The sequence below is a fragment of the Taurulus bubalis genome (genome assembly GCF_910589615.1).
Source record: "Taurulus bubalis genome assembly, chromosome: 5".
NCBI classification, from domain to species: domain Eukaryota; kingdom Metazoa; phylum Chordata; class Actinopteri; order Perciformes; family Cottidae; genus Taurulus; species Taurulus bubalis.
The window spans coordinates 258,958-285,000 of record NC_136593.1 but is presented as its reverse complement, the minus strand read 5'-3'; the positions used below and the strand labels follow the sequence as shown (position 1 = coordinate 285,000).

The window sequence follows — 26,043 nt, the reverse complement described above, 5'->3', positions numbered from 1 at the left end:
TGACCCGGTCCAGTCCACTCCACCCGGTCCGGTCCACTCTGACCCGGTCCAGACCCGGTCCAGTCCACTCCGACTCGGTCCAGCGCTTCTACGAGAGGCTAACAATGTAATTGTCTGTAGTGTCTGTCATGGTACCAACTCAAGGAACTCCTCTGGGACCACCAAAGTCTCATCAACACCAGAATGAATCCGGCCAGTTGAGCAACATCTCTAGTGATGTCAGCGCTCTCATCCATTGAACTGAAATGCTACAAATGACTTAACTTGATGCTTCTTTTGGCTCCAAATCTGCTGAAAGATCGGAAACCCAATCCGTCACAGTATTCCTCGTTAGGCTAATGTTGGCAAAAGCCTTTTTTTGTATTTAACAGTTATCCGGCGGGCCGAGCTGGACCCCCTGATGGGCCGGATGTTTGACACCCCTGCTTTAGACCGTCAGCACTGAACTTGGTGGCCGCTTGTGGGAATGTATTGCGCACGCACACACACACACACACACACACACACACACACACACACACACACACACACACACACACACACACGGCTATCAGGAAATATCCAGTGTGAATATCACCCCCCCTCAGTAAATACACACGTCAGCAGACTCACAATAAACACAGACCTATGCAGCTCCCTGATTGGTCTCCATGGTTTAAACAGAGCAGTGAAGGTTCAGAGGTGTTTGCAGCTTTAAATGGAGCATATTTGAGTTTAGCGACTCCAACGCGACGGATTATCTCTGAGCTCAGAACAGTGTGGGTGGAGATATTTGAGAAGCGTCACATCTCATTCACTGAAGTATTACCACGTATCTTCCTCTTAATCTCCCACCTCTGTTTTATTTGTGGAAGCCCAAAACAATGCACTAATGGTTGAACCTTTTCTACAGTTGGGCTGGATGCTCCCGTGTGAACACCCTGCATGGAGAGATGACATCAACCTCCTTCTAGCATTCCTGTTTCTGGCTTTCTGGCTCTTTGCAGATGGAGACTGACTGCAGGCATTACATCTTTGAAGATAACAGCATTACTGTTAATGCATCAAAAAGAAATGACTGGGGAATCATCGCAAACAATATCCAAACATTTCTCACCATACAAAGGCAATAATGTTGATGCGATGATGGCGCGTGATGAAGAGCACTGACGTACAGATGGCTTGAAGTAAACAATCCAGGAGAGGTGAACTAATAAAAACTTCAAACATAACTCAAGGCCATTTTAGAAGCCCCATTTATATTTGAACATTTTGCTCAAATATTCCTGCAAGAATTTTCAGCCGTCAAAAAAAAACAAAGAAGAATATTCACTGATGATGCAACACATGGAAGATGCAAGACGAGTGCCTAGTGACTTGACTTCGACTCTTAAAGGAAAAATCTACATTTCATGAAATGACACGAAGAAACCGCACGCGTGCAGCGGAGAACACACATTTAGCTTTTCCAAGAAAAAGGATGCGTGTTGGTCAGGACATCAACTGTAACCATAGCAACCATCAGTGTATGTCCACGTGTTAGCACATTAGCATTTATGCACTTATTAGCATACGTGTATATGCCGGTGTTAGCGTATGTGCACGTGTTAGTATATTTGTATGTGCACGGGTTATCATAAGTGTATGTGCACGTGTGTTATCATACATGTATGTGCACGGGTTAGTATACGTGTATGTGCACGTGTGTTATCATACATGTATGTGCACGGGTTAGTATACGTGTATGTGCACGTGTGTTATCATACATGTATGTGCACGTGTTAGTATATTTGTATGTGCACAGGCTATCATACATGTATGTGCACGGGTTATCATAAGTGTATGTGCACGTGTGTTATCATACATGTATGTGCACGGGTAGTATACGTGTATGTGCACGGGTTATCATACGTGTATGTGCACGTGTGTTAGCATATGTGTATGTGCACGGGTTATCATACGTGTATGTGCACGTGTGTTAGCATATGTGTATGTGCACGGGTTATCATACGTGTATGTGCACGTGTGTTAGCATATGTCTATGTGCACGGGTTATCATACGTGTATGTGCATGTGTTAGCATGTGTGTATATGCTGGTGTTAATATGTGTGTATATGCATGTGTTAGCATGTGTATATATGCTGGTGTTAGTATACGTGTATGTGCACGGGTTAGTATACATGTATGTGCACATGTGTTAGCATATGTGTATGTGCACGTGTTAGCATATGTGCATGTGTTTTATTAAATTCTCTAATCCTGGATCTACCACATCCATTTTCCAGGTGTAGCCTTCATCACAAGATGTCAAACTACTGGCAGTTAGAAAAGGTGAGCGGCACAGTGACGGATGAAGTGATGTGTTGATGTCTAGAAGTAAACATACAATACCCCACGCTTAGAGTTCTCCATGTGTGAATCTCTCTATCGAAGCAAGGGCAAGGCAGGTACAGGACGGGACAGGAAGAGGCGGCGCCAAAGACAGGAAACAGGAAGAGAGACATTAAAGGGCATGAGAGGCTGAGATAGCTGACAAATCCATCATGATATTCTTATGTTCCAGGTGATACTGAGTGAAGTCTAAAAAAGTTGTTTTTCATTAATAATAAACTTCAACAAGTTGTTTTTCATTAATAACCTTCAACAAGTTGTTTTTCTGTGATAAACTTCAACAAGTTGTTTTTCATTATTAATAACCTTCAACATATTGTTTTTCATGATTAATAACCTTCAACAAGTTGTTTTTGTAATAAACATATTGTTTTCAGACTGAATTCTGACGACTGTATGACACTGACAGTGAACTGGATGCTAGAACATTTGTCCCCCATTCTATTTGTCACAATCCTTTAGCCTGGAGATTGAACTGTAGCACGTAGCAGCACACTAACAGTGAAGAAGAAGGAGCTGCGATTAGCTCCAGAGGGGAGCAGATTGAATTAGATGTGTATCTGTGGAGGCAGCCATGAAGAGATCCGCCCCGTATGGGAGGAGAAGCTAACCGTCTCTCCATGAATCACAGAGATCAGAGAGCTGTTAGCCGATGTATAGAGGAACAGTGACTCCTCAAGGTGACACATTCCAAACATGGAGGCTACAACAGGTAAAACCCCAAAGTATCACGAATAATCCAACAAGGAAAGCCCTGGGAAGAGTTACCATTCTCCTTGCTCGTGTTACTTCACTGGGCTAGCCTGTGCTAGCCTTTGAGTTAACATTACTGGATTATCCAAAGTGACTTACATGTTTGCTCTACACACCACAGACACAGCAACGGGAAGCAACTAGGGGTTAAGTGTCTCAAGGAAACATCATCAAGGACTAGAGGGGCCGGGGCTCGAACCACCAAGCCTCTGATTGAAAGACGGGCATGCTAACCACTTAGCCAAAGTCGCCCTATGGATTAGCCTTTGAATTAACTTGACTGGATTAGCCTTTGAGCTAACATGACTGGATTAGCCTTTGAGCTAACATTAATGGGTTAGCCTTTGAGCGAATATGACTGGGTTATCCTCTGTGCTTAAGTTACTGCCATACCATTTGTGCTGACATTACTGCCTTAACATTGGTGCTAACATTACTGGATTAGCCTTTGAGCTAGCATTACTGGGTTAGCCTTTGAGCTAACATTAATGGGTTAGCCTTTGATCTTAAATTACTGCCATAACATTTGTGCAAACATTACTGCCATAACATTTGTGCTAACATTACTGCCTTAACATTGTTGCTAACATTACTGCCTTAATAAACATCGAACAAAAAGTTCTGAAATGTTTGTTTGGTAGATTATTTCTCTAATGTAACAATGTTTCTCAGCAATAAATTGTATACCAATGGAAAGCTTGTTTATTTCCCTTTCAAATGGTGCCCCATTTGCAAGGAACATACATTTCTGGGATGAGCAGCACAGCTGAGTATGTGGGTTGCGCCCATGAAGAAATTGCCAAATCTTCTCTGCCAATCCCAAACAGATTATTCTCTTGCTGCATTTTCAAATAGTTTTCTGTTCAGGAAAGTGACACATTTAGTTTTAATCGGCCAGTTCAGTTGGAGACACAAGCTCATGACTGCACCACTTTTTTCATTCTTCTTTCAGAACAATAGGACTAACTTATTTACTTACTTATTAATGATGGTTTGATTCAAGAGAGGGGAAAAGGATGTGTATGGGTAAAATATATCAGATGCAACCCTGGGATGTTTTAGCTCTAATAGAGAGGGTGATTGGTAAACTGGAATGGATCGGCCTAAATGCAGAAATCAATGGGACAATTTGGCAGCAACAATTTGTGCAAAAGCATGATTGTGTGTGTGTGTGTGTGTGTACGTGCGTGCGTGTAGATATGTGATGACATTTCTATAAGTAACATGCACGTACACAAACAGACACACACACACACACACACACACACACACACATATACACACACACACACACACACACACACACACACGCACACACATATACACACACACACACACACACACACACACACACGCACACACACACACACACACACACAATTCACTAAAATGTTAGTCCTCCTGTCAAATATCATTCCATCACGTCTCCACTCACATCTATGACTGTCTTTGCACACGTTTGGCTTTGCTACATTCATCTTTTTGTCTTTCTGTCGTCTACTAAGAAGGTCTCTGGTCCAATAACAGTCCCTACTAAGAAGGTCTCTGGTCCAATAACAGTTCCTACTAAGAAGGTCTCTGGTCCAATAACAGTCCCTACTAAGAAGGTCTCTGGTCCAATAACAGTCCCTACTAAGAAGGGAGGGTCGCATGAGACACGCAGGACGCTAGATAAAGCATATCTAAAAGGAGACTGCAACGAGGAGGGTGTGACTCTGTGCTGTTGATGAGCAGGTGGGTGCCGCGCCCAGCTGTTTAACAGCTGATAGAGTCTGTGACTCTATCAGCTGTTAAACAGCCTATGACTCTTCTGATGGTGATCATCCTGTCTGAACTTACGCTAGAGCTTCATGTGTATGTATGTATATATACACACACACATATATATATATATATATATATATATATATATATATATATATATATATATATATATATATATATATACATGTTTTTGATAGTTGGTTTGTTTACATATCCTCATGCATGTGCTTTTGCTTTGATATTCCTTTCATTTATTTGTATTGGAGCCATTAAAGTAGACCCATTCCAGTTGAGTCCCAGTTGACCTGCATATGAAAACAGCACGAATGCTTCAAATCAAATCTCATCACAAAAGACTTCTGCAGGGTCAGACTTGTATATTTTAAAGATGAGAGGAAATAGAGGGGAAAGAAGTTGCAATAACATGTTTTTCCATCATTTTGCACTTCCAGAGATGATGTCACCTTTTCTCAAAGACTTAGTGGAGGTCTGCTGCGCTGGCATCACACAGAAAGCAGCCAGTGTGTATGGAGCTTTAGGAACATGAATTATTCATCTTCTTATGAGAAGTGTACCTTCTGGGGCTGCTTGTTCGAGCCCTCAGGGCCACCTGGCTGTCGAAACATTGAATCCCCATTAAGACTTCACCACTGGCCGGCGTTTTTCACTTGGACACGACATTATTAGCAACATCCGCCTGCTTTCTTTGGGAAACGCAGTCCATTTGGAACATGTGTAACAGCCTTCTAAAAGATTAATTGGACAGTTGTGCGTGCTCACTTCCCGACAAAGTTGTCACAGAATCATTGATGTGCTTTGAAAGGCTTGTAAAACCCTTTGAATTACAGAAACACCTTCTCTGCGTCCTGGACGTCTGGCTGAAGTGAGTGGAATGAAATATAAATGACCTTGAAGAAGGAAACCTGCCTCCTTCGATCAGTTACTTTTACCCGTCTGAGTCGTATCTCCCATCAAGGACAGTCTCAATGTCTTTCTATTATATTTGATATTAGACCTTTCATTCCTCCAGCTTCTTCTTCCATCTCTCTTCTTCCTCCTCTCTGATCTAATACTTTGGTCTTTCCGTCCATCCTCCTGATGATCTGCTGCTTGTTTCTTCAAACCATGGCAGGGTGCCATGACCCCATGTGACGTTTAACCCTGACTGATGCTCTGTAAGCTGGCCTTCATGAGGACCTTGTCAGTCCGTTCCTCCTCTTCGTCTTCTTCTTCATCATTGTTCTTTCTCCTCTCTCTGCTACATCCACTGTGGAGGTGTTTGCCCTCTAGTCTAGTTCACCTTCTTATCTCTATGATACCCCGTTACCCTGTTAGCATCTCATTAGCATATCCGTTTGACCTGCAGGTTCACCAATGCTGCCTTTTTCCCCCTATATTATTGTGTGTATGCATGTATATGAATATACATGCATACACATACATATACATGCATACACATGCCATTGTTAATGAAAGAAGAAATGTCTCCTGAACTAGTGTTCAACAAACTTTTCTACTAACGTCTCCCGTGTTCAGCTCATCCCGTGAGAGCTGCTGGTTTACATTAAATATGCAGTAATGCTGCTGGTTTACATTAAATATGAAGTAATGCTGCTGGTTTACATTAAATATGAAGTAATGCTGCTGGTTTACATTAAATATGCAGTAATGCTGCTGGTTTACATTACATATGAAGTAATGCTGCTGGTTTACATTAAATATGCAGTAATGCTGCTGGTTTACATTAAATATGCAGTAATGCTGCTGGTTTACATTACATATGAAGTAATGCTGCTGGTTTACATTAAATATGCAGTAATGCTGCTGGTTTACATTACATATGAAGTAATGCTGCTGGTTTACATTAAATATGCAGTAATGCTGAAGTGGAGCAGGTCAGAAGTCTTTCAGGTGGAACGTTGCAGCGACATGGTGCTGAAGGAGTCTTTTGCTTGTATCTGATTCCACAACGACGGTGGCTCTACTTTCATAAAAGAAATTACCTTGTTTAGTTTAAACACACTTTGCAACAGCTCATTTCACACATTCACCTCTCTGCAACATGTTCAGCTCATTTCACACATTCACCTCTCTGCAACATGTTCAGCTCATTTCACACATTCACCTCTCTGCAACATGTTCAGCTCATTTCACACATTCATCTCTCTGCAACATGTTCAGCTCATTTCACACATTCACCTCTCTGCAACATGTTCAGCTCATTTCACACATTCACCTCTCTGCAACATGTTCAGCTCATTTCACACATTCATCTCTCTGCAACATGTTCAGCTCATTTCACACATTCACCTCTTTGCAACATGTTCAGCTCATTTCACACATTCATCTCTTTGCAACATGTTCAGCTCATTTCACACATTCACCTCATGTTCAGGTCGGCTTCCTTTCCTTTCAAAAGAACGACGCTGCACATTTCAAGTGGATCAAACATCATTGTGTGAGTGTTGTGTTGATGCTATTTTATGTTATTTGATGCTATTTGATGCTATTTGATGCTATTTGCACATTTTAGAAAAGTCCTTCAACTTTAATTATTGTTTCTCAGCAACATCTTCAATCCATTTTGATGTGAAGTGAGACATTAATGATGTGATGGAGTAAGAAATAAGAAATTAATGGAGTGATGAGTGAGAGAGGGATCGAGTGATGAGTGATACAGAATCAGAGGTAGCAGGTGATGGAGTGATGGAGTGATGGAGGGATGGAGGGATGGAGGGATGGAGTGATGAGTGATACAGAATCAGAGGTAGCAGGTGATGGAGTGATGGAGGGATGGAGTGATGGAGGGATGGAGGGATGGAGGGATGGAGTGATGGAGGGATGGAGGGAAGGAGTGATGAGTGATACAGAATCAGAGGTAGCAGGTGATGGAGTGATGGAGGGATGGAGTGATGGAGGGATGGAGGGATGGAGTGATGAGTGATACAGAATCAGAGGTAGCAGGTGATGGAGTGATGGAGGGATGGAGTGATGGAGGGATGGAGGGATGGAGGGATGGAGGGATGGAGTGATGAGTGATACAGAATCAGAGGGAGCAGGTGATGGAGTGATGGAGGGATGGAGTGATGGAGGGATGGAGTGATGAGTGATACAGAATCAGAGGGAGCAGGTGATGGAGGCCCGTGTGCACGTTAACAACTACACAAACCTTCATTTTAAGAGGATTGAGAACATCATAATTATGATCTTTCATATTTATGATGAATGATAATCTCTCGGAGCGTTGACACGACAACGATGTGTTTTACATTCTGACTCAATCTTTTTTATTAAACGTTTAACTGATTTGAACTTTCTGTCCATGAAGGAAATTCATATTAATATGAATGTTAATGTCTGTCTTCATATAAACATGAGGGCCGTCAGGTGGGTTCTCCGGGTGGGTTCTCATTGAGCACTGAAAGTTTCTCGTGGCCAAAATACATTTGTTCAGTTTGGTAGAAGCTGGCTTAACAAAATGAATGTGTTGATGATTTATCATTATAATTATTAAAATGCTGCTCACTGCCTACCTGCGTTTGAAGGTGAGGACGACGCCCAGCAGGATGATGACGAACATGAGGAGGCCCGCGACCACGCCGGCCATCTTCACCGTGCCGTCCACCTGCTGCTCGGGCTCCATCGCATCCGAGTCCTGTGTGGACGCTCCTACACACACACACACACACACACACACACACACACACACACACACACACACACATTGGTGGGCAACCACATACAAATAGCAGTGTCACACAGAGAGGAGCACACACTCACAGAAACATGCAGAAGATGATAAACTTGAAGTGTGTCCTCAAACACACGTGAAGGTGAAGATGAAACATCATGCAGGAGGAAGTGAGACACAACGTTTCCTGTGACCAGCGGGTCCAGCGGGAGAGCCGACGCTCTCTCTCTCTTACTGTCCTCTAATCGTGATCATTCATAACAGTGGATCCAAAAGTGCGTCTCCTAATTAATAACACATATTCAAGTTTTTGGAAATCTCCATTGATTTAGAGAATATACTTTTACATTCAAGTCAGAACACTGAAAGTGAATCTGAACGATTCTGTGATCAGAGTTCTGTGATCAGAGTTCTGTGATCAGAGTTCTGTGGTCAGAGTTCTGTGGTCAGAGTTCTGTGGTCAGAGTTCTGTGGTCAGAGTTCTGTGAACAGGATTCTGTGATCAGAGTTCTGTGATCAGAGTTCTGTGGTCAGAGTTCTGTGAACAGGATTCTGTGGTCAGAGTTCTGTGAACAGGATTCTGTGGTCAGAGTTCTGTGATCAGGGTTCTGTGATCAGAGTTCTGTGATCAGAGTTCTGTGGTCAGAGTTCTGTGATCAGGATTCTGTGGTCAGAGTTCTGTGGTCAGAGTTCTGTGATCAGAGTTCTGTGGTCAGAGTTCTGTGATCAGGATTCTGTGGTCAGAGTTCTGTGGTCAGAGTTCTGTGATCAGAGTTCTGTGAACAGGATTCTGTGGTCAGAGTTCTGTGGTCAGAGTTCTGTGGTCAGAGTTCTGTGGTCAGGGTTCTGTGGTCAGAGTTCTGTGGTCAGGGTTCTGTGGTCAGGGTTCTGTGGTCAGGGTTCTGTGATCAGGGTTCTGTGATCGACTCGCCTGATGTCGGTATTTGATGGCTTGAGAGTGAGAACAGGAAATTTAATCGGACATACTGGGTGAGGGACGTCGCCGGCGCTAGAGAGCCATTTTTGGACTTCAGGGTCTTCTATATGTCCCACACAGGGACATATAGAAGACCCTGCAGTCTTCTATATGTCCCTGTGTGGGACATATAGACACTATATGTGGGACACTATGTCCACAGAGGGACATAGTGATGAATTCAACTCCCTGAAATTTACTTCAAACTCTTGGGATTTCTATTGGAAGACCATTAGTCCATCAGTTGAAGAGAGATCTTCTCTCTCTGATGTTTGATGTCTCAAAGATGTGAGCTTGTTCTGTTCTGTGAGCTTGTTCTGTTCTGTGAGCTTGTTCTGTGAGCCTGTTAAGTTATACAATGCAGAGAAACAAATGTCAACGGAAACTTGTAACTTTAGTTGTAACAACAGTTATGAACACAACTGTCCACCGAGGATCTGCCCTCTGAAGCTTCAGGCCAGGTCACATTGTGTTGACACTGAAAGAGTAAAGTGTTCCTCAAACAGCAGCTCTGCTCCAAGTTACACAAGTTACCGCTTAATTGGCCAGAAACAAAAAGCTGAACAGATAAATACTTTTAAAAAGGGAAGGAAAGAGGAAGGTTAGGAGGCGACTGAGGAAGTGAGCACAGGAGAGAAACATTACCCAGACGTTCATGTTTGGAAGGAAGGAAAGGTGTGCTGAACTTTGAGAAGGAGATAAAAGGGAGAAGGAGCGATAGAGGGAGAAAAAAAAACCCCTGAGGGCTGCTTTCCAGGCTTTATTATCTTTATTTCAAATAAAGATAATAAAGCCTGGAAAGCAGCCCTGGGTCCTCCACATAGACAGACCTGTTCCCGCAAGCAGCCTCTTGTTATAACCTTGATAGACAAAGACAGCCAATTAATAGAGCAACACTGAGGCGTGGGCGCTCGCTTTGATCCCGCCGCTCTCTTCTTCACCCCCTCTGCAAAAGAGCTACTGAGCTAGCGGCTTAGCAGCTAACCTTGGCACACTCGCTGAACGCTGGCTGTTCTGACGAGATGTTCCTTAAACCTGAAAGCCTTCAATGACAACACACTTGTGTGTCTTTGTGTCTTTGTAACAGCCTCACGGACAGCTTCCCAACCAGGAAGCTGTATTATCTCTAAAATAATACAGAGAATCCATCTCTCATCCTACGCTTTAACGCAGCTTTTCTCCCTGCTTCAATGGAGATGAGGCATCAAATAGAAATGTTAAGAGTGAAGCATTAAGTGCTTCTTAATAGAGCTGGATTCTCAACACATCATATTTAGTGAACAAATAGGATATTCACTGAGTGTTGTACTCTAGAACAGCAAAATATGGCCCGATACCGGGTCCACTGGGGCCCACTTCAGGCGGGTCTCATATCATAACTAATGCAAAGTATATTTTATATTCATACCAAATCAAATTTGGTATGTTGTCAAACAAACCCATTTTCATTGAACAGAATATTCAGCTTCAGTCATATTTGTTGGCATTTAGCTTCTTAAAAACTGCTCAAAATACAGTTCAGTGGACACAAGAGGCACAAAAGGCACAAGAAGCACAAGAAGCACAAGAGGCACAAGAGGCACAAGAAGCACAAGCGGAGGCACAAGAAGCACAAGAAGCACAAGCGGAGGCACAAGAGGCACAAGAGGCACAAGAAGCACAAGCAGAGGCACAAGAGGCACAAGAGGCACAAGAAGCACAAGCGGAGGCACAAGAAGCACAAGCGGAGGCACAAGAGGCACAAGAGGCACTAGCGGCACAAGAGGCACAAGAAGCACAAGCGGAGGCACAAGAAGCACACAAAGCACAAGCGGAGGCACAAGAGGAGGCACACGAGGCACAAGAGGCACAAGCGGAGGCACAAGCGGAGGCACAAGAGGCACAAGCGGAGGCACAAGAGGCACAAGCGGAGGCACAAGAAGCACAAGCGGAGGCACAAGCGGAGGCACAAGCGGAGGCACAAGAGGCACAAGCGGAGGCACAAGAGGCACAAGCGGAGGCACAAGAGGCACAAGCGGAGGCACAAGCAGAGGCACAAGAGGCACAAGAAGCACAAGCGGAGGCACAAGCGGAGGCACAAGCGGAGGCACAAGAGGCACAAGCGGAGGCACAAGAGGCACAAGCGGAGGCACAAGCGGCACAAGCGGAGGCACAAGCGGAGGCACAAGAGGCACAAGAGGCACAAGCGGAGGCACAAGAGGCACAAGAGGCACAAGCGGAGGCACACGAGGCACAAGCGGAGGCACAAGAGGCACAAGAGGAGGCACAAGAGGCACAAGAGGCACAAGCAGAGGCACAAGAGGCACAAGCAGAGGCACAAGAGGCACAAGAGGCACAAGAGGCACAAGCAGAGTCACAAGCAGAGGCACAAGAGGCACAAGAGGCACAAGAGGCACAAGAGGCACAAGAGGCACAAGAGGCACAAGCGGAGGCACAAGCGGAGGCACAAGAGGCACAAGCGGAGGCACAAGAGGCACAAGCGGAGGCACAAGCGGCACAAGCGGAGGCACAAGCGGAGGCACAAGAGGCACAAGAGGCACAAGCGGAGGCACAAGAGGCACAAGAGGCACAAGAGGCACAAGAGGCACAAGCGGAGGCACACGAGGCACAAGCGGAGGCACAAGAGGCACAAGAGGAGGCACAAGAGGCACAAGAGGCACAAGCAGAGGCACAAGAGGCACAAGCAGAGGCACAAGAGGCACAAGAGGCACAAGCAGAGTCACAAGCAGAGGCACAAGAGGCACAAGAGGCACAAGAGGCACAAGAGGCACAAGAGGCACAAGAAGCACAAGAAGCACAAGCGGAGGCACAAGAGGCACAAGCGGATATAATTATTATTATCATAACATGTATAATATGGATAGTAATAGGTAATAGGTCTGTCTGAGGAAGGGGGGCTGCATTTAACAGAGAAGCTATGAAGGAGACCTCTGCTGCTGATATCTCCAGATATCCTTTTCATTGATACATTTCTTTTGTTCCTTTCATTACTCAGAGGGCAGGGTACAATTGCCAGGAGGAATTATGGGTAAAACCAGAGATATTAAAAACATAATCTCATCAAGATGGAGAGAAGATTGATTCTCCAACGCATTGCAGCGGCCCTGAATGCTTTCTCTGTGTGTGTGTGTGTGTGTGTGTGTGTGTGTGTGTGTGTGTGTGTGTGTGTGTGTGTGTGTGTGTGTGTGTGTGTGTGTGTGTGTGTGTGTGTGTGAGGGGTTGATGTGAAGGTTTAGTTTTCAGCCATTGTTTGTCAGCAGGCTGCTTCCTCTCTGGATTAGTGTGAGCATGACTGAGTGTGTCTAACAGGATTACTAATCTGAACTATGCTGCCACAGCACTCTGTGTGTGTGTGTGTGTGTGTGTGTGTGTGTGTGTGTGTGTGTGTGTGTGTGTGTGTGTGTGTGTGTGTGTGAGTGTAGATGATGATGATGATGATGATGATGATGGATTAAGATTATCTTTAGTTTCCATAATTTAGTAAACAATGAACAATGCTAATGGTTGCCTCTCTCCCTTTCACTCACACACACACACACACACACACACACACACACACACACACACACACACACACACACACACACACACACACACCAGTTTCCATGTTGACATTAATGTTGAGGTCAGCAGGTTTATAAGTACTATAAGAACTTTAAAGGAGAAACCACTTAACTGCTCCATCGTCTGGTCCCTGCAGAGTGATGTGTGTGAGAATATTATGTTCTTATAAGAATATTATGTTCTAATGATATTGACAACATGAAATACTTCCTGTCATGCTGAGGAATGCGTGATGTGTATCTGTACCTCTGGTTGTGTACTTTAGCTGTTCAACCAGTTAAATGGTCTTCATTCTGCCCACAGCTCACTGATGAAGTACTTCCTGCCATTGAACTAGTTATTAGTTATGATCCATCACTCTACTAGTTATTAGTTATGATCCATCACTCTACTTGTTATTAGTTATGATCCATCACTCTACTAGTTATTAGATATGATCCATAACTCTACTAGTTATGATCCATCACTCTACTAGTTATTAGTTATGATCCATAACTCTACTAGTTATGATCCATCACTCAACTAGTTATTAGTTATGATCCATCCCTCTACTAGTTATGATCCATCACTCTACTAGTTATTAGTTATGATCCATCACTCTACTAGTTATTAGTTATGATCCATAACTCTACTAGTTATGATCCATCACTCTACTAGTTATTAGTTATGATCCATCACTCTACTTGCTATTAGTTATGATCCATCACTCTACTAGTTATTAGTTATGATCCATTACTCTACTAGTTATTAGTTATGATCCATCACTCTACATGTTATTAGTTATGATCCATCACTCTACTAGTGATGATCCATAACTCTACTTGTTATTAGTTATGATCCATTACTCTACTTGTTATTAGTTATGATCCATCACTCTACTAGTTATTAGTTATGATCCATCACTCTACTAGTTATTAGTTATGATCCATTACTCTACTAGTTATTAGTTATGATCCATCACTCTACTAGTTATTAGTTATGATCCATCACTCTACTAGTTATTAGTTATGATCCATTACTCTACTAGTTATTAGTTATGATCCATCACTCTACTAGTTATTAGTTATGATCCATTACTCTACTTGTTAATAGTTATGATCCATCACTCTACTAGTTATTAGTTATGATCCATCACTCTACTTGTTATGATCCATCACTCTACTAGTTATTAGTTACGATCCATCACTCTACTTGCTATTAGTTATGATCTATCACTCTACTAGTTATTAGTTATGATCCATCACTCTACTTGTTATTAGTTATGATCCATCACTCAACTAGTTATGATCCATCACTCTACTTGTTATTAGTTATGATCCATTACTCTACTTGTTATTAGTTATGATCCATCACTCTACTAGTTATTAGTTATGATCCATCACTCTACTAGTTATGATCCATCACTCTACTAGTTATTAGTTATGATCCATTACTCTACTTGTTATTAGTTATGATCCATCACTCAACTAGTTATGATCCATCACTCTACTTGTTATTAGTTATGATCCATTACTCTACTTGTTATTAGTTATGATCCATCACTCTACTAGTTATTAGTTATGATCCATCACTCTACTAGTTATGATCCATCACTCTACTAGTTATTAGTTATGATCCATTACTCTACTTGTTATTAGTTATGATCCATCACTCTACTAGTTATTAGTTATGATCCATCACTCTACTTGTTACTAGTTATGATCCATTACTCTACTAGTTATTAGTTATGATCCATCACTCTACTTGTTATTAGTTATGATCCATCACTCTACTAGGTATGATCCATTACTCTACTTGTTATTAGTTATGATCCACTCTACTAGTTATTAGTTATGATCCATAACTCTACTAGTTATGATCCATCACTCTACTAGTTATTAGTTATGATCCATTACTCTACTTGTTATTAGTTATGATCCATCACTCTACTAGTTATTAGTTATGATCCATCACTCTACTTGTTACTAGTTATGATCCATTACTCTACTAGTTATTAGTTATGATCCATAACTCTACTAGTTATGATCCATCACTCTACTAGTTATTAGTTATGATCCATCACTCTACTAGTTATTAGTTATGATCCATTACTCGACTAGTTATTAGTTATGATCCATCACTCTACTAGTTATGATCCATCACTCTAGTTATTAGTTATGATATTAGTTATAGGCAAATTCTCTTAAATGTGCATTATGGCCGGAAATAGAAGGTTCATTCAGCGTGTATCGCTTTAAGTATGAAAGATAATGCACGTTATTTCATATATATATATATATATATATATATATATATATATATATATATATATATATATAAACATCTCATGAAAGCGGTTCATATTTCTGTATTTATATGTATTATAAAGGGGTGACGGACGCTGCAGAGGGAGCAGGAGGATGGTGTCAAACACAGGACTGTCATCCAGGAGACCTGAGGGTTACTAAGTTATGAGGGTATCACCTGAGCCGCTGAGCATACGTTGTGTCCAGTATTGATAAGATTGATATGATTCATAAGGGATAGCAGGATGGAAGGCGGCGGGCGGGTTGCAGGGCAGCTGTTCGTCTGAGTGATGCGATGGCAGGAAGCTGAACGATGAGTTTGATTTAACTTTGAAATCAATGCAGCACAAAATCATCTGAATGTGTTTCAGGGCCTTTGGTCTGTAAACACAATAGTATGTTATTATTATTCCTTCTTTCCATGTTGGATGGAAAAAAATGCAAAATTATTTTTAACTGTATAGCTCTTTCAAAAAATATTAATTCAAGATGCACTGTGTTCTAAAAGACACCTGAAGGTAATTAACCCCTGAAGATGGGCTGAAGGTTATGCTGATTTCAGAAATAAAATATGCTGCACATTCATTTAAATTTAAAGGGAATCATCATCATCACCCTTCATACGTTTAAATCACTCAATGAATGAATCAGACAGAATGGAACCATGCTGACAGGAAGTGGGCAGGAAGTGGAGAGGAAGTGGACAGGAAGTAGGCTTGTTATTAAAGAGAGCAACAAAGATTAGGAGAATAATTCAGCTCCTTTCCTGTATGATTCATTTTTAGCTGCTCCTTCTCAAAAGAGCATACTCTGGCTATTGACTGTGCAGCATGGTTTTACTGTTTATGAGTGTGTTGGGGCATGTGTGTGTGTGTGTGTGTGTGTGTGTGTGTGTGTGTGTGTGTGTGTGTGTGTGTGTATGCAGGAGAGAAAAATAAGAGGTTCCAACACAGCCAGCAACACTGGAAGCAGAGCAGACGTGCAACAGATGCAGTAAGATGGCAATGAGACAAACAGTGCGTTGTTTTTATTGTTGTGCTGTGATGGAAAAATAGAACATAGGGAATCAAATATTCTGCCTATGAAGCAATAATCACCTTCGCTTGGGATGACTACAATGTACGGCGTTGTTATCTGTCCCCTACCTATCACCACTAAGGCCAAGGGCCCCATGTCCCACCGGAGAGCATGAGGAAGAGAGGGAGACCAAACGAACAACAACAAAAAGAGAAAAGGAAGAAGAAAAGAAGACAAATATCTTTCTTTATCCATTTCATCAGGTTTAGACTTTTTCAACAATCTGTTTTAGAGGAGAGAAGTTGCAGTGGTGAACGATCAAAGTGTCACATTAAGACCAGTGGGGCGATGTGGACTGGGGTGTGGACTGGGGTGTGGACTGGAGTGTGGACTGGGGTGTGGACTGGGGTGTGGACTGGGGTGTGGACTGGGTGTGGACTGGGGTGTGGACTGGGGTCTGGACTGGGTGTGGACTGGGGTGTGGACTGGGGTGTGGACTGGGGTCTGGACTGGGTGTGGACTGGGTGTGGACTGGGGTGTGGACTTGGGTGTGGACTGGGTGTGGACTGGGATGTGGACTGGGTGTGTACTGGGTGTGTACTGGGTGTGGACTGGGGTGTGGACTGGGGTGTGGACTGGGTGTGGACTGGGTGTGGACTGGGGTGTGGACTGGGTGTGGACTGGGGTGTGGACTGGGTGTGTACTGGGGTGTGGACTGGGGGTGTGGACTGGGTGTGGACTGGGGTGTGGACTGGGGTGTGGACTGGGGTCTGGACTGGGTGTGGACTGGGTGTGGACCGGGTGTGTACTGGGTGTGGACTGGGGTGTGGACTGGGGTGTGGACTGGTGTGGACTGGGGTGTGGACTGGGTGTGGACTGGGGTGTGGACTGGGTGTGGACTGGGGTGTGGACTCGGGTGTGGACTGGGTGTGCACTGGGGTGTGGACTGGGTGTAGACTGGAGTGTGGACTCGGGTGTGGACTGGGTGTGCACTGGGGTGTGGACTGGGGTGTGGACTGGGTGTGGACTGGGGTGTGGACTGGGTGTGGACTGGGGTGTGGACTTGGGTGTGGACTGGGTGTGGACTGGGTGTGGACTGGGGTGTGGACCGGGTGTGTACTGGGTGTGGACTGGGGTGTGGACTGGGGTGTGGACTGGTGTGGACTGGGGTGTGGACTGGGTGTGGACTGGGGTGTGGACTGGGTGTGGACTGGGTGTGGACTGGGGTGTGGACTGGGTGTGTACTGGGGTGTGGACTGGGGTGTGGACTGGGTGTGGACTGGAGTGTGGACTGGGGTGTGGACTGGGGTGTGGACTGGGGTGTGGACTGGGTGTGGACTGCAGTGTGGACTGGGGTGTGGACTGGGGTGTGGACTGGGGTCTGGACTGGGTGTGGACTGGGTGTGGACTGGGGTGTGGACTTGGGTGTGGACTGGGTGTGGACTGGGGCGTGGACTGGGTGTGTACTGGGTGTGTACTGGGTGTGGACTGGGGTGTGGACTGGGGTGTGGACTGGGTGTGGACTGGGGTGTGGACTGGGTGTGGACTGGGGTGTGGACTGGGGTGTGGACTGGGTGTGTAATGGGGTGTGTACTGGGGTGTGGACTGGGGTGTGGACTGGGGTCTGGACTGGGTGTGGACTGGGGTGTGGACTGGGGTGTGGACTGGGGTCTGGACTGGGGTCTGGACTGGGTGTGGACTGGGGTGTGGACTGGGGTGTGGACTGGGGTCTGGACTGGGTGTGGACTGGGGTGTGGACTGGGGTCTGGACTGGGTGTGGACTGGGGTGTGGACTGGGGTGTGGACTGGGGTCTGGACTGGGTGTGGACTGGGTGTGGACTAGGGTGTGGACTTGGGTGTGGACTGGGTGTGGACTGGGATGTGGACTGGGTGTGTACTGGGTGTGTACTGGGTGTGGACTGGGGCGTGGACTGGGTGTGTACTGGGTGTGTACTGGGTGTGGACTGGGGTGTGGACTGGGGTGTGGACTGGGTGTGGACTGGGGTGTGGACTGGGGTGTGGACTGGGGTCTGGACTGGGTGTGGACTGGGGTGTGGACTGGGGTCTGGACTGGGTGTGGACTGGGGTGTGGACTGGGGTGTGGACTGGGGTCTGGACTGGGTGTGGACTGGGTGTGGACTAGGGTGTGGACTTGGGTGTGGACTGGGTGTGGACTGGGATGTGGACTGGGTGTGTACTGGGTGTGTACTGGGTGTGGACTGGGGTGTGGACTGGGGTGTGGACTGGGGTCTGGACTGGGTGTGGACTGGGTGTGGACTAGGGTGTGGACTTGGGTGTGGACTGGGTGTGGACTGGGATGTGGACTGGGTGTGTACTGGGTGTGTACTGGGTGTGGACTGGGGTGTGGACTGGGTGTGGACTGGGGTGTGGACTGGGGTGTGGACTGGGTGTGTACTGGGGTGTGGACTGGGGGTGTGGACTGGCTGTGGACTGGGGTGTGGACTGGGTGTGGACTGGGGTGTGGACTGGGGTGTGGACTGGGGTCTGGACTGGGTGTGGACTGGGTGTGGACCGGGTGTGTACTGGGTGTGGACTGGGGTGTGGACTGGGGTGTGGACTGGTGTGGACTGGGGTGTGGACTGGGTGTGGACTGGGGTGTGGACTGGGTGTGGACTGGGGTGTGGACTCGGGTGTGGACTGGGTGTGCACTGGGGTGTGGACTGGGTGTAGACTGGAGTGTGGACTCGGGTGTGGACTGGGTGTGCACTGGGGTGTGGACTGGGGTGTGGACTGGGTGTGGACTGAGGTGTGGACTGGGTGTGGACTGGGGTGTGGACTGGGTGTGGACTGGGTGTGGACTGGGGTGTGGACCGGGGTGTGGACTGGGGTGTGGACTGGTGTGGACTGGGGTGTGGACTGGGTGTGGACTGGGGTGTGGACTGGGTGTGGACTGGGTGTGGACTGGGGTGTGGACTGGGGTGTGGACTGGGTGTGGACTGGGGTGTGGACTGGGGTGTGGACTGGGGTGTGGACTGGGTGTGTACTGGGTGTGTTCTGGGTGTGGACTGGGGTGTGGACTGGGTGTGGACTGGGGTGTGGACTGGGTGTGGCATGTTGTCAGCATGTGCTGCTGTCAGTGGATGCAGATGTGGTGCCAAGGGTTAACTGCTGAGTCTGATGGGTTAATCCAATAAACCGAGGAGGAAATGGAAGAGAAAGGAAGTGAAGAGATGGTTGAAAGAAGAAAAAAGTATGAACGTTGTGGCGTGGAACTAAGACCCAAACTTTCACCTGGGTTCTCCATTCCCCAGACACCAGAACCAATGATGACGCTGAACAAAAGTCATCTGTTCTCTTTAGGTAGTAGTACTATAATAATAATGATAACAGCAGTATAAACTAGCAGGTGGCTTAGACTGAACCTCCCTGTTGCTCAACAGCTTCAGGTCTGATGCTCACAGGGTGGAAACCAGCCGGGAAAGAAAGGTTTGATCTCAATGGTCAATGATGTTTCTTCTCAGAGGCAAAGTGCAACATGTTCAACATCAGCTGGTTGAGCCAAATAACCAGGTTCAGGTAGCTGGTGGGACCAAGAAGCTGATCTGCATGAGAGCCAAAGGAACGGCTCATAAGCCCGTTATCATGTTCATTATCTTTATCATGATAACTTCATCAAAGAATAAGCTCCAGTTAGTGCCAAATAAGAATATTCAACCTTTGGGGTTTTTACTATTTTGTTGCATTACAACCTGGAATTAAAATATATTTCTTTTTAGATTTTACGTAATGGACAAAATAGTCAAAATCTGATGTGAAATGAAGAAGAAAAAATTCTCAACTCAAAAGCTTCTGAAGGTTGTTGTTGGCAGCAGATCTTATTTAGGGGCTTCAGAACAAAGAAAATGGATTCATATGCACACACCACTTTTCATATTCGTATTTTGTAAAACACGTTTGTATTCATTTCACTTAACTAATTTTAACTATTTTGTTTAGGTCCATTTAAAAAAATTCCACAAACAAATCAAATTCCTGTTTGTGGTGCAACTGACTGATGCTGACATTACTAAACACTGGTTCTTTAGCTCAGTCTGTGTTCTCTACTGATGCTGACATTACTAAATACTGGTTCTTTAGCTCAGTCTGTGTTCTCTACTGATGCTGACAATACTAAACACTGGTTCTTTCGCTCTCTCTCTGTGTTCTCTACTGATGCTGACATTACTAAATACTGGTTCTTTAGCTCAGTCTGTGTTCTCTACTGATGCTGACATTACTAAACACTGGTTCTTTAGCTCAGTCTGTGTTCTCTACTGATGCTGACATTACTAAACACTGGTTCTTTAGCTCAGTCTGTGTTCTCTACTGATGCTGATATTACTAAACACTGGTTCTTTAGCTCAGTCTGTGTTCTCTACTGATGCTGACATTACTAAACACTGGTTCTTTAGCTCAGTCTGTATTCTCTACTGATGCTGACATTACTAAACACTGGTTCTTTAGCTCAGTCTGTGTTCTCTACTGATGCTGACATTACTAAACACTGGTTCTTTAGCTCAGTCTGTGTTCTCTACTGATGCTGACATTACTAAACACTGGTTCTTTAGCTCAGTCTGTGTTCTCTACCTATGACTGATGCTGACATTACTAAACACTGGTTCTTTAGCTCAGTCTGTGTTCTCTACCTATGACTGATGCTGATATTACTAAACACTGGTTCTTTAGCTCAGTCTGTTCTCTACCTATGACTGATGGTAACATTACTAAACACTGGTTCTTTAGCTCAGTCTGTGTTCTCTACCTATGACTGATGCTAACATTACTAAACACTGGTTCTTTAGCTCAGTCTGTGTTCTCTACTGATGCTGACAGTACTAAACACTGGTTCTTTAGCTCAGTCTGTGTTCTCTACTGATGCTGACATTACTAAACACTGGTTCTTTAGCTCTCTCTCTCTGTTCTCTACTGATGCTGACATTACTAAACACTGGTTCTTTAGCTCTCTCTCTGTGTTCTCTACTGATGCTGACATTACTAAACACTGGTTCTTTAGCTCTCTCTCTCTCTGTGTTCTCTACTGATGCTGACATTACTAAACACTGGTTCTTTAGCTCTCTCTCTCTCTGTGTTCTCTACCTATGACTGATGCTGACATTACTAAACACTGGTTCTTTAGCTCTCTTTCTCTGTGTTCTCTACCTATGACTGATGCTGACATTACTAAACACTGGTTCTTTAACTAAGTCTGTGTTCTCTACTGATGCTGACATTACTAAACAGTGGTTCTTTAACTCAGTCTGTGTTCTCTACTGATGCTAACATTACTAAACACTGGTTCTTTAGCTCTCTCTCTGTGTTCTCTACTGATGTTGACATTACTAAACACTGGTTCTTTAGCTCTCTGTTTTCTCTACCTATGACTGATGCTGTTAACTCTGCATATAAGTCATTATTTTGTCATATGAAGGACAGATGAGCAGTCAAACACTGTCGTCCTCCACCACAGGACTTTGCTCTCAGAAAAATTGCCTGCATAGAGTGGATAGAGTAAGAAACAAATGAGCAATAAATGACTGATGCAGATGAGAAACTATACGGGAGTGAAAGAGTCAAAGAACACAGACCGAAGTGGAAAAATCTAATCAATGTTTGATGCAGATGAAATAATGAAAATAGAAAAGAGAGACGAGGTGAGGAAAATCAATAGCAAGCTGAAAAGCTTTCAAAGCACATCGGCTGGCACACAAATGGGAGTTTATACTGGAGATGAGCAGCAGATAAAGGAGGGAGGAGGGAGAGAGGATGGAATGGTGAGAGAGAGAGAGAGAGGGCGAGAGAGGGATAGAGAGAGAGAGATGGAGAGAGAGAAAGAGAGATGGAGAGAGAGAAAGAGCGAGAGAGATGGAGAGAGAGAGCGAGAGAGGGATAGAGAGATAGAGAGAGAGAGATGGAGAGAGAGAGAGAAAGAGAGATGGAGAGAGAGCGAGAGAGGGATAGGGATAGAGAGATGGAGAGAGAGAGGGATAGAGAGAGAGATGGAAAGAGAGAGAGCGAGAGAGGGATAGATGAGAGAGATGGAGAGAGAGAGAGAGAGGGATAGAGAGAGAGAGAGAGATGGAGAGAGAGAGAGAGAGATGGAGAAGGTGAGACAGACGAGGAGATGCAGAGGAGTCATGCAGGACATGGACAGTGTGTGTGTGTGTGTGTGTGTGTGTGTGTGTGTGTGTGTGTGTGTGTGTGTGTGTGTGTGTGTGTGTGTGTGTTCTAAGGGCCAGCATAGATAAGAAGGTAACAGTGACGGGTGCTCATACCTTTGTTAGCCAGGCGGACGCAGTTGATTTTGGTTTCCTGAGGAAGAAGAACAAGGAGAAGAAGAAGAAGAACAACAAGGAGAAGAAGAGGAAGAAGAAGAAGAACGAGAAGAAGAAGAAGAAAAAGAAGAAGAAGAAAAAGGAGAAGAAGAAGGAGAAGAAGAAGGAGAAGAAGGAGAAGGAGAAGGAGAAGGAGAAGAAGGAGAAGAAGGAGAAGAAGAGGAAGAAGAAGAAGAAGGAGGAGAAGAAGGAAAAGAAGAAGGAGAAGAAGGAGAAGAAGGAGAAGAAGAAGGAGAAGAAGAAGATTCTCAGTTTAACGAGTGAGGAGCAGGTTGTCATGACGAAGATGTGAAGCAGGAAATACTATATATATTATTATATTATATATAGTATTATAATACTATATATATATTATATATAATATATATATAATATATATGTATATTGTACACTGTATCATCATTGAACTTTAATTAAAACCGTTTATTATAACTCATCGAATCCAATATGGCCAACAAAAATCCATATCTTATCACATATTTGCGTACGAATCTTCACCAATCACCAGTTTGCTATATTTCGGGTATTTAATACTGAAATATGAATCACCACATCGTGTACATTCTCTGTGGAAGAGGTGTGCTCATCAGAAGCGTTAGGGCGAGTCCAAAGTAAAGTGAATGGGAAGAAGGAAACGATGACTGGCGCACAGCAACCTTATGGTTACAGTTTCTGGAGATGGTGGATATCCTGCGAAGGTTTCTCAAAGCAGAGCGAACGGGAAACTGGAGATTGCATCTTTAGTCAGTACGCGAAACGCTACCCAACTTTGCAGCAGCTGGACACAAATTATATACGAAGTCCGCATATGTATATCTGCAAACGATGACCATGCTGCTCGAAACACACCCCGATGTACATCAGAAATTCGAGGAAGGGTATCATGTAGTGAGGCGTAGTGATGGATACTGGGGAGGACTGTTCACAGACCTCGTCATAGAGCGGGTGCTAATGAGGAGCGTAAAGACGCACGGAGGCCTGACCTGAGGAAAGGGCATGACCGAAACTCAGTGCCTACTGTGGGTCATGTCCATGCCGGCATGTGCCAACATGAATGATGCCATGCAGAAGTTCACTGGTGTGTCATATGAGACCAGTGACCAACGCAAGAATATGTCAAAGGCTAGACAAGCTAGAGATGTCAATGATGCCTGCATCATTATGAGACCAGAGGATTTGGGATGGAACGCTGTTGACGGGAGATATCTGCCAATACAGACCGACCAACCAGCCGCTCCATCAGAACTACTGGATGTCATCTGTTGTAGCTGTAAAAAGGGCCGCACCACCCGGAGGTGCACATGCCGAAAATATGGCTTGCCTTGAACAAATGTGTGCAGAGAATGCCGTGCTGTAAGCTGCACCAACTCACAGTTACCAGACTTTTCAAATGCGTATGATGACGACGGTTGAGTTGGACCCAGTCCAACGGTGTATCAACTACAATGATCAATCACTGTATTGACAATAGTATCATGTTGTGTCACCTTTCTGTTATACTCTTTATGTGATGTGTAACTAATGTGAGTGGGTTACTAAAGTTCGAAAATACCATGATTATATTAGTATACAATTTCATTCAATTAAATATGTCGTATATCAGGGCAAATGCATGACAAGAAATTGATTTCTGGTGGCCATATTGGATTTTCTTCCTTGATAATTGCATCTAATCAAGTCGTAACCTATTCAAAATGATTCCTTATGTCCAAAATACGTATAATACCATTTTAAATCATTCAAATGTCTCTTCTGATAGTGGAGATATGAGACATTATATATTTATGGTGGCCATCTTGGATTTTTGCTTATTTAACCTATTTCTGCAACAGTAATTTCTTAGGACTTTTAGTATGTTATTCAGGACATCTTACAGATGACCTCAGTGCCCAAATAGATTCTGTTGCATTGTTTCCCATGTTGGGTGGTTAAATTGGCTTGATTGCCTGGACTATTGATGACTCCTCCTACACTGGAAATGAAGCGCAGCCCTCTCCAGACTTCCCTTAAATTTCTAAACAACCTGTTTTGTCTTTTAGAGGATTTTAACTTTATCGTGACAGCGGTTTATCCAGATTCTCCCTCGTTTCCTCTCCCACCACGATTCCTTTCTTGGATTCCTCTCCCTCTTTGGCCCTGCCAGCCTCAGTCTTCCATCTTCTTTAATCTCTCTTTCTCTTGTTTTAGACTTTTATTCCCTCCTTCCCTCAATCCCCATCACTCTGACTTATTTTACTTACAGCCCCAGGCACTTTATTCTGGTGTGTGTGTGTGTGTGTGTGTGTGTGTGTGTGTGTGTGTGTGTGTGTGTGTGTGTGTGTGTGTGCGTGCGTGCGTGCGTGTGTGTGTGTGTGCGTGCGTGCGCGTGTGTGTGGGACATCACATAACATCGAGGGAGAAATCAAGATCGCCGTTGGTGAGCACTTTTAATGTGCAGAGCGTCGACTAATTGGCACAGTGATGTGAGATGAGAGACTGGCATCAAACCCATGTCACCCCAGAGGGGGGGGAGTGAAAAAAGAAGAGTCGGAGGAAAAGAGAGGGCAATAAAACATACTGGAGAGGAAAAATTATAGAAGTGGAAAAAAGTTGTGAAAGTAAAAAAGGTGTGCATGAAATGGAGGGGTGAAAGGAAACATAAAAAAGGAGACATGGACGTGAGAAAGGAAGCATAAAAAGGAGACATGGAGGGGTGAAAGGAAACAAAAAAGGAGACATGGAGGGGTGAAAGGAAGCATAAAAAGGAGACATGGAAGAGTGAAAGGAACCATGGAAAGGAGACATGGAAGGGTGAAAGGAAACAAAAAAGGAGACATGGAGGGGTGAAAGGAAGCATGAAAAGGAGACATGGAAGGGTGAAAGGAACCATGGAAAGGAGACATGGAAGGGTGAAAGGAAGCATAAAAAGGAGACATGGAAGGGTGAAAGGAAACATGAAAAAGGAGACATGGAGGGGTGAAAGGAAGCATGAAAAGGAGACATGGAGCGGTGAAAGGAAACATGAAAAGGAGACATGGAGCGGTGAAAGGAAACTGCATTTGGCTCGCTCTCGCTGGGGGAGGACGTCTGGTGGGCCGCTGACATTGACACCCTTGCTGCCTTATCTTTTGTTTTGTATCTTTTTGCACACTGCCATACATGCACTTCACTACTGATAACTGATACCTCCACTTTAGTTGGTTTGAAAAATAAATGGCTTTTTGTTAGCAGCCCGCTCGTTTGTCTCCCTGTTTGTTGCAGCCTCTGAGCCGAGTTGTGGCATATGGGGGCTCGTCCATTCCTTGTTGGTC

At 44.5% G+C, this 26,043-nt stretch overlaps 1 protein-coding gene across 1 annotated transcript in view; it reads right to left on the bottom strand.

The window, feature by feature from the left end:
- The window catches only part of ptprt (protein tyrosine phosphatase receptor type T), a gene marked incomplete at its 3' end in the record, with an annotated part of 227,370 nt that overhangs the window by 75,094 nt on the left and 126,233 nt on the right, over positions 1 to 26,043 (bottom strand). The window contains exons 14-17 of the mRNA XM_079218368.1: positions 22,694 to 22,730; positions 16,502 to 16,558; positions 8,422 to 8,557; positions 2,372 to 2,404 (exon numbers count right to left, since the gene is read on the bottom strand). Coding sequence (XP_079074494.1) covers positions 2,372 to 2,404; positions 8,422 to 8,557; positions 16,502 to 16,558; positions 22,694 to 22,730 — 263 coding nt within the window. The remainder of the gene's footprint in view (positions 1 to 2,371; positions 2,405 to 8,421; positions 8,558 to 16,501; positions 16,559 to 22,693; positions 22,731 to 26,043) is intronic.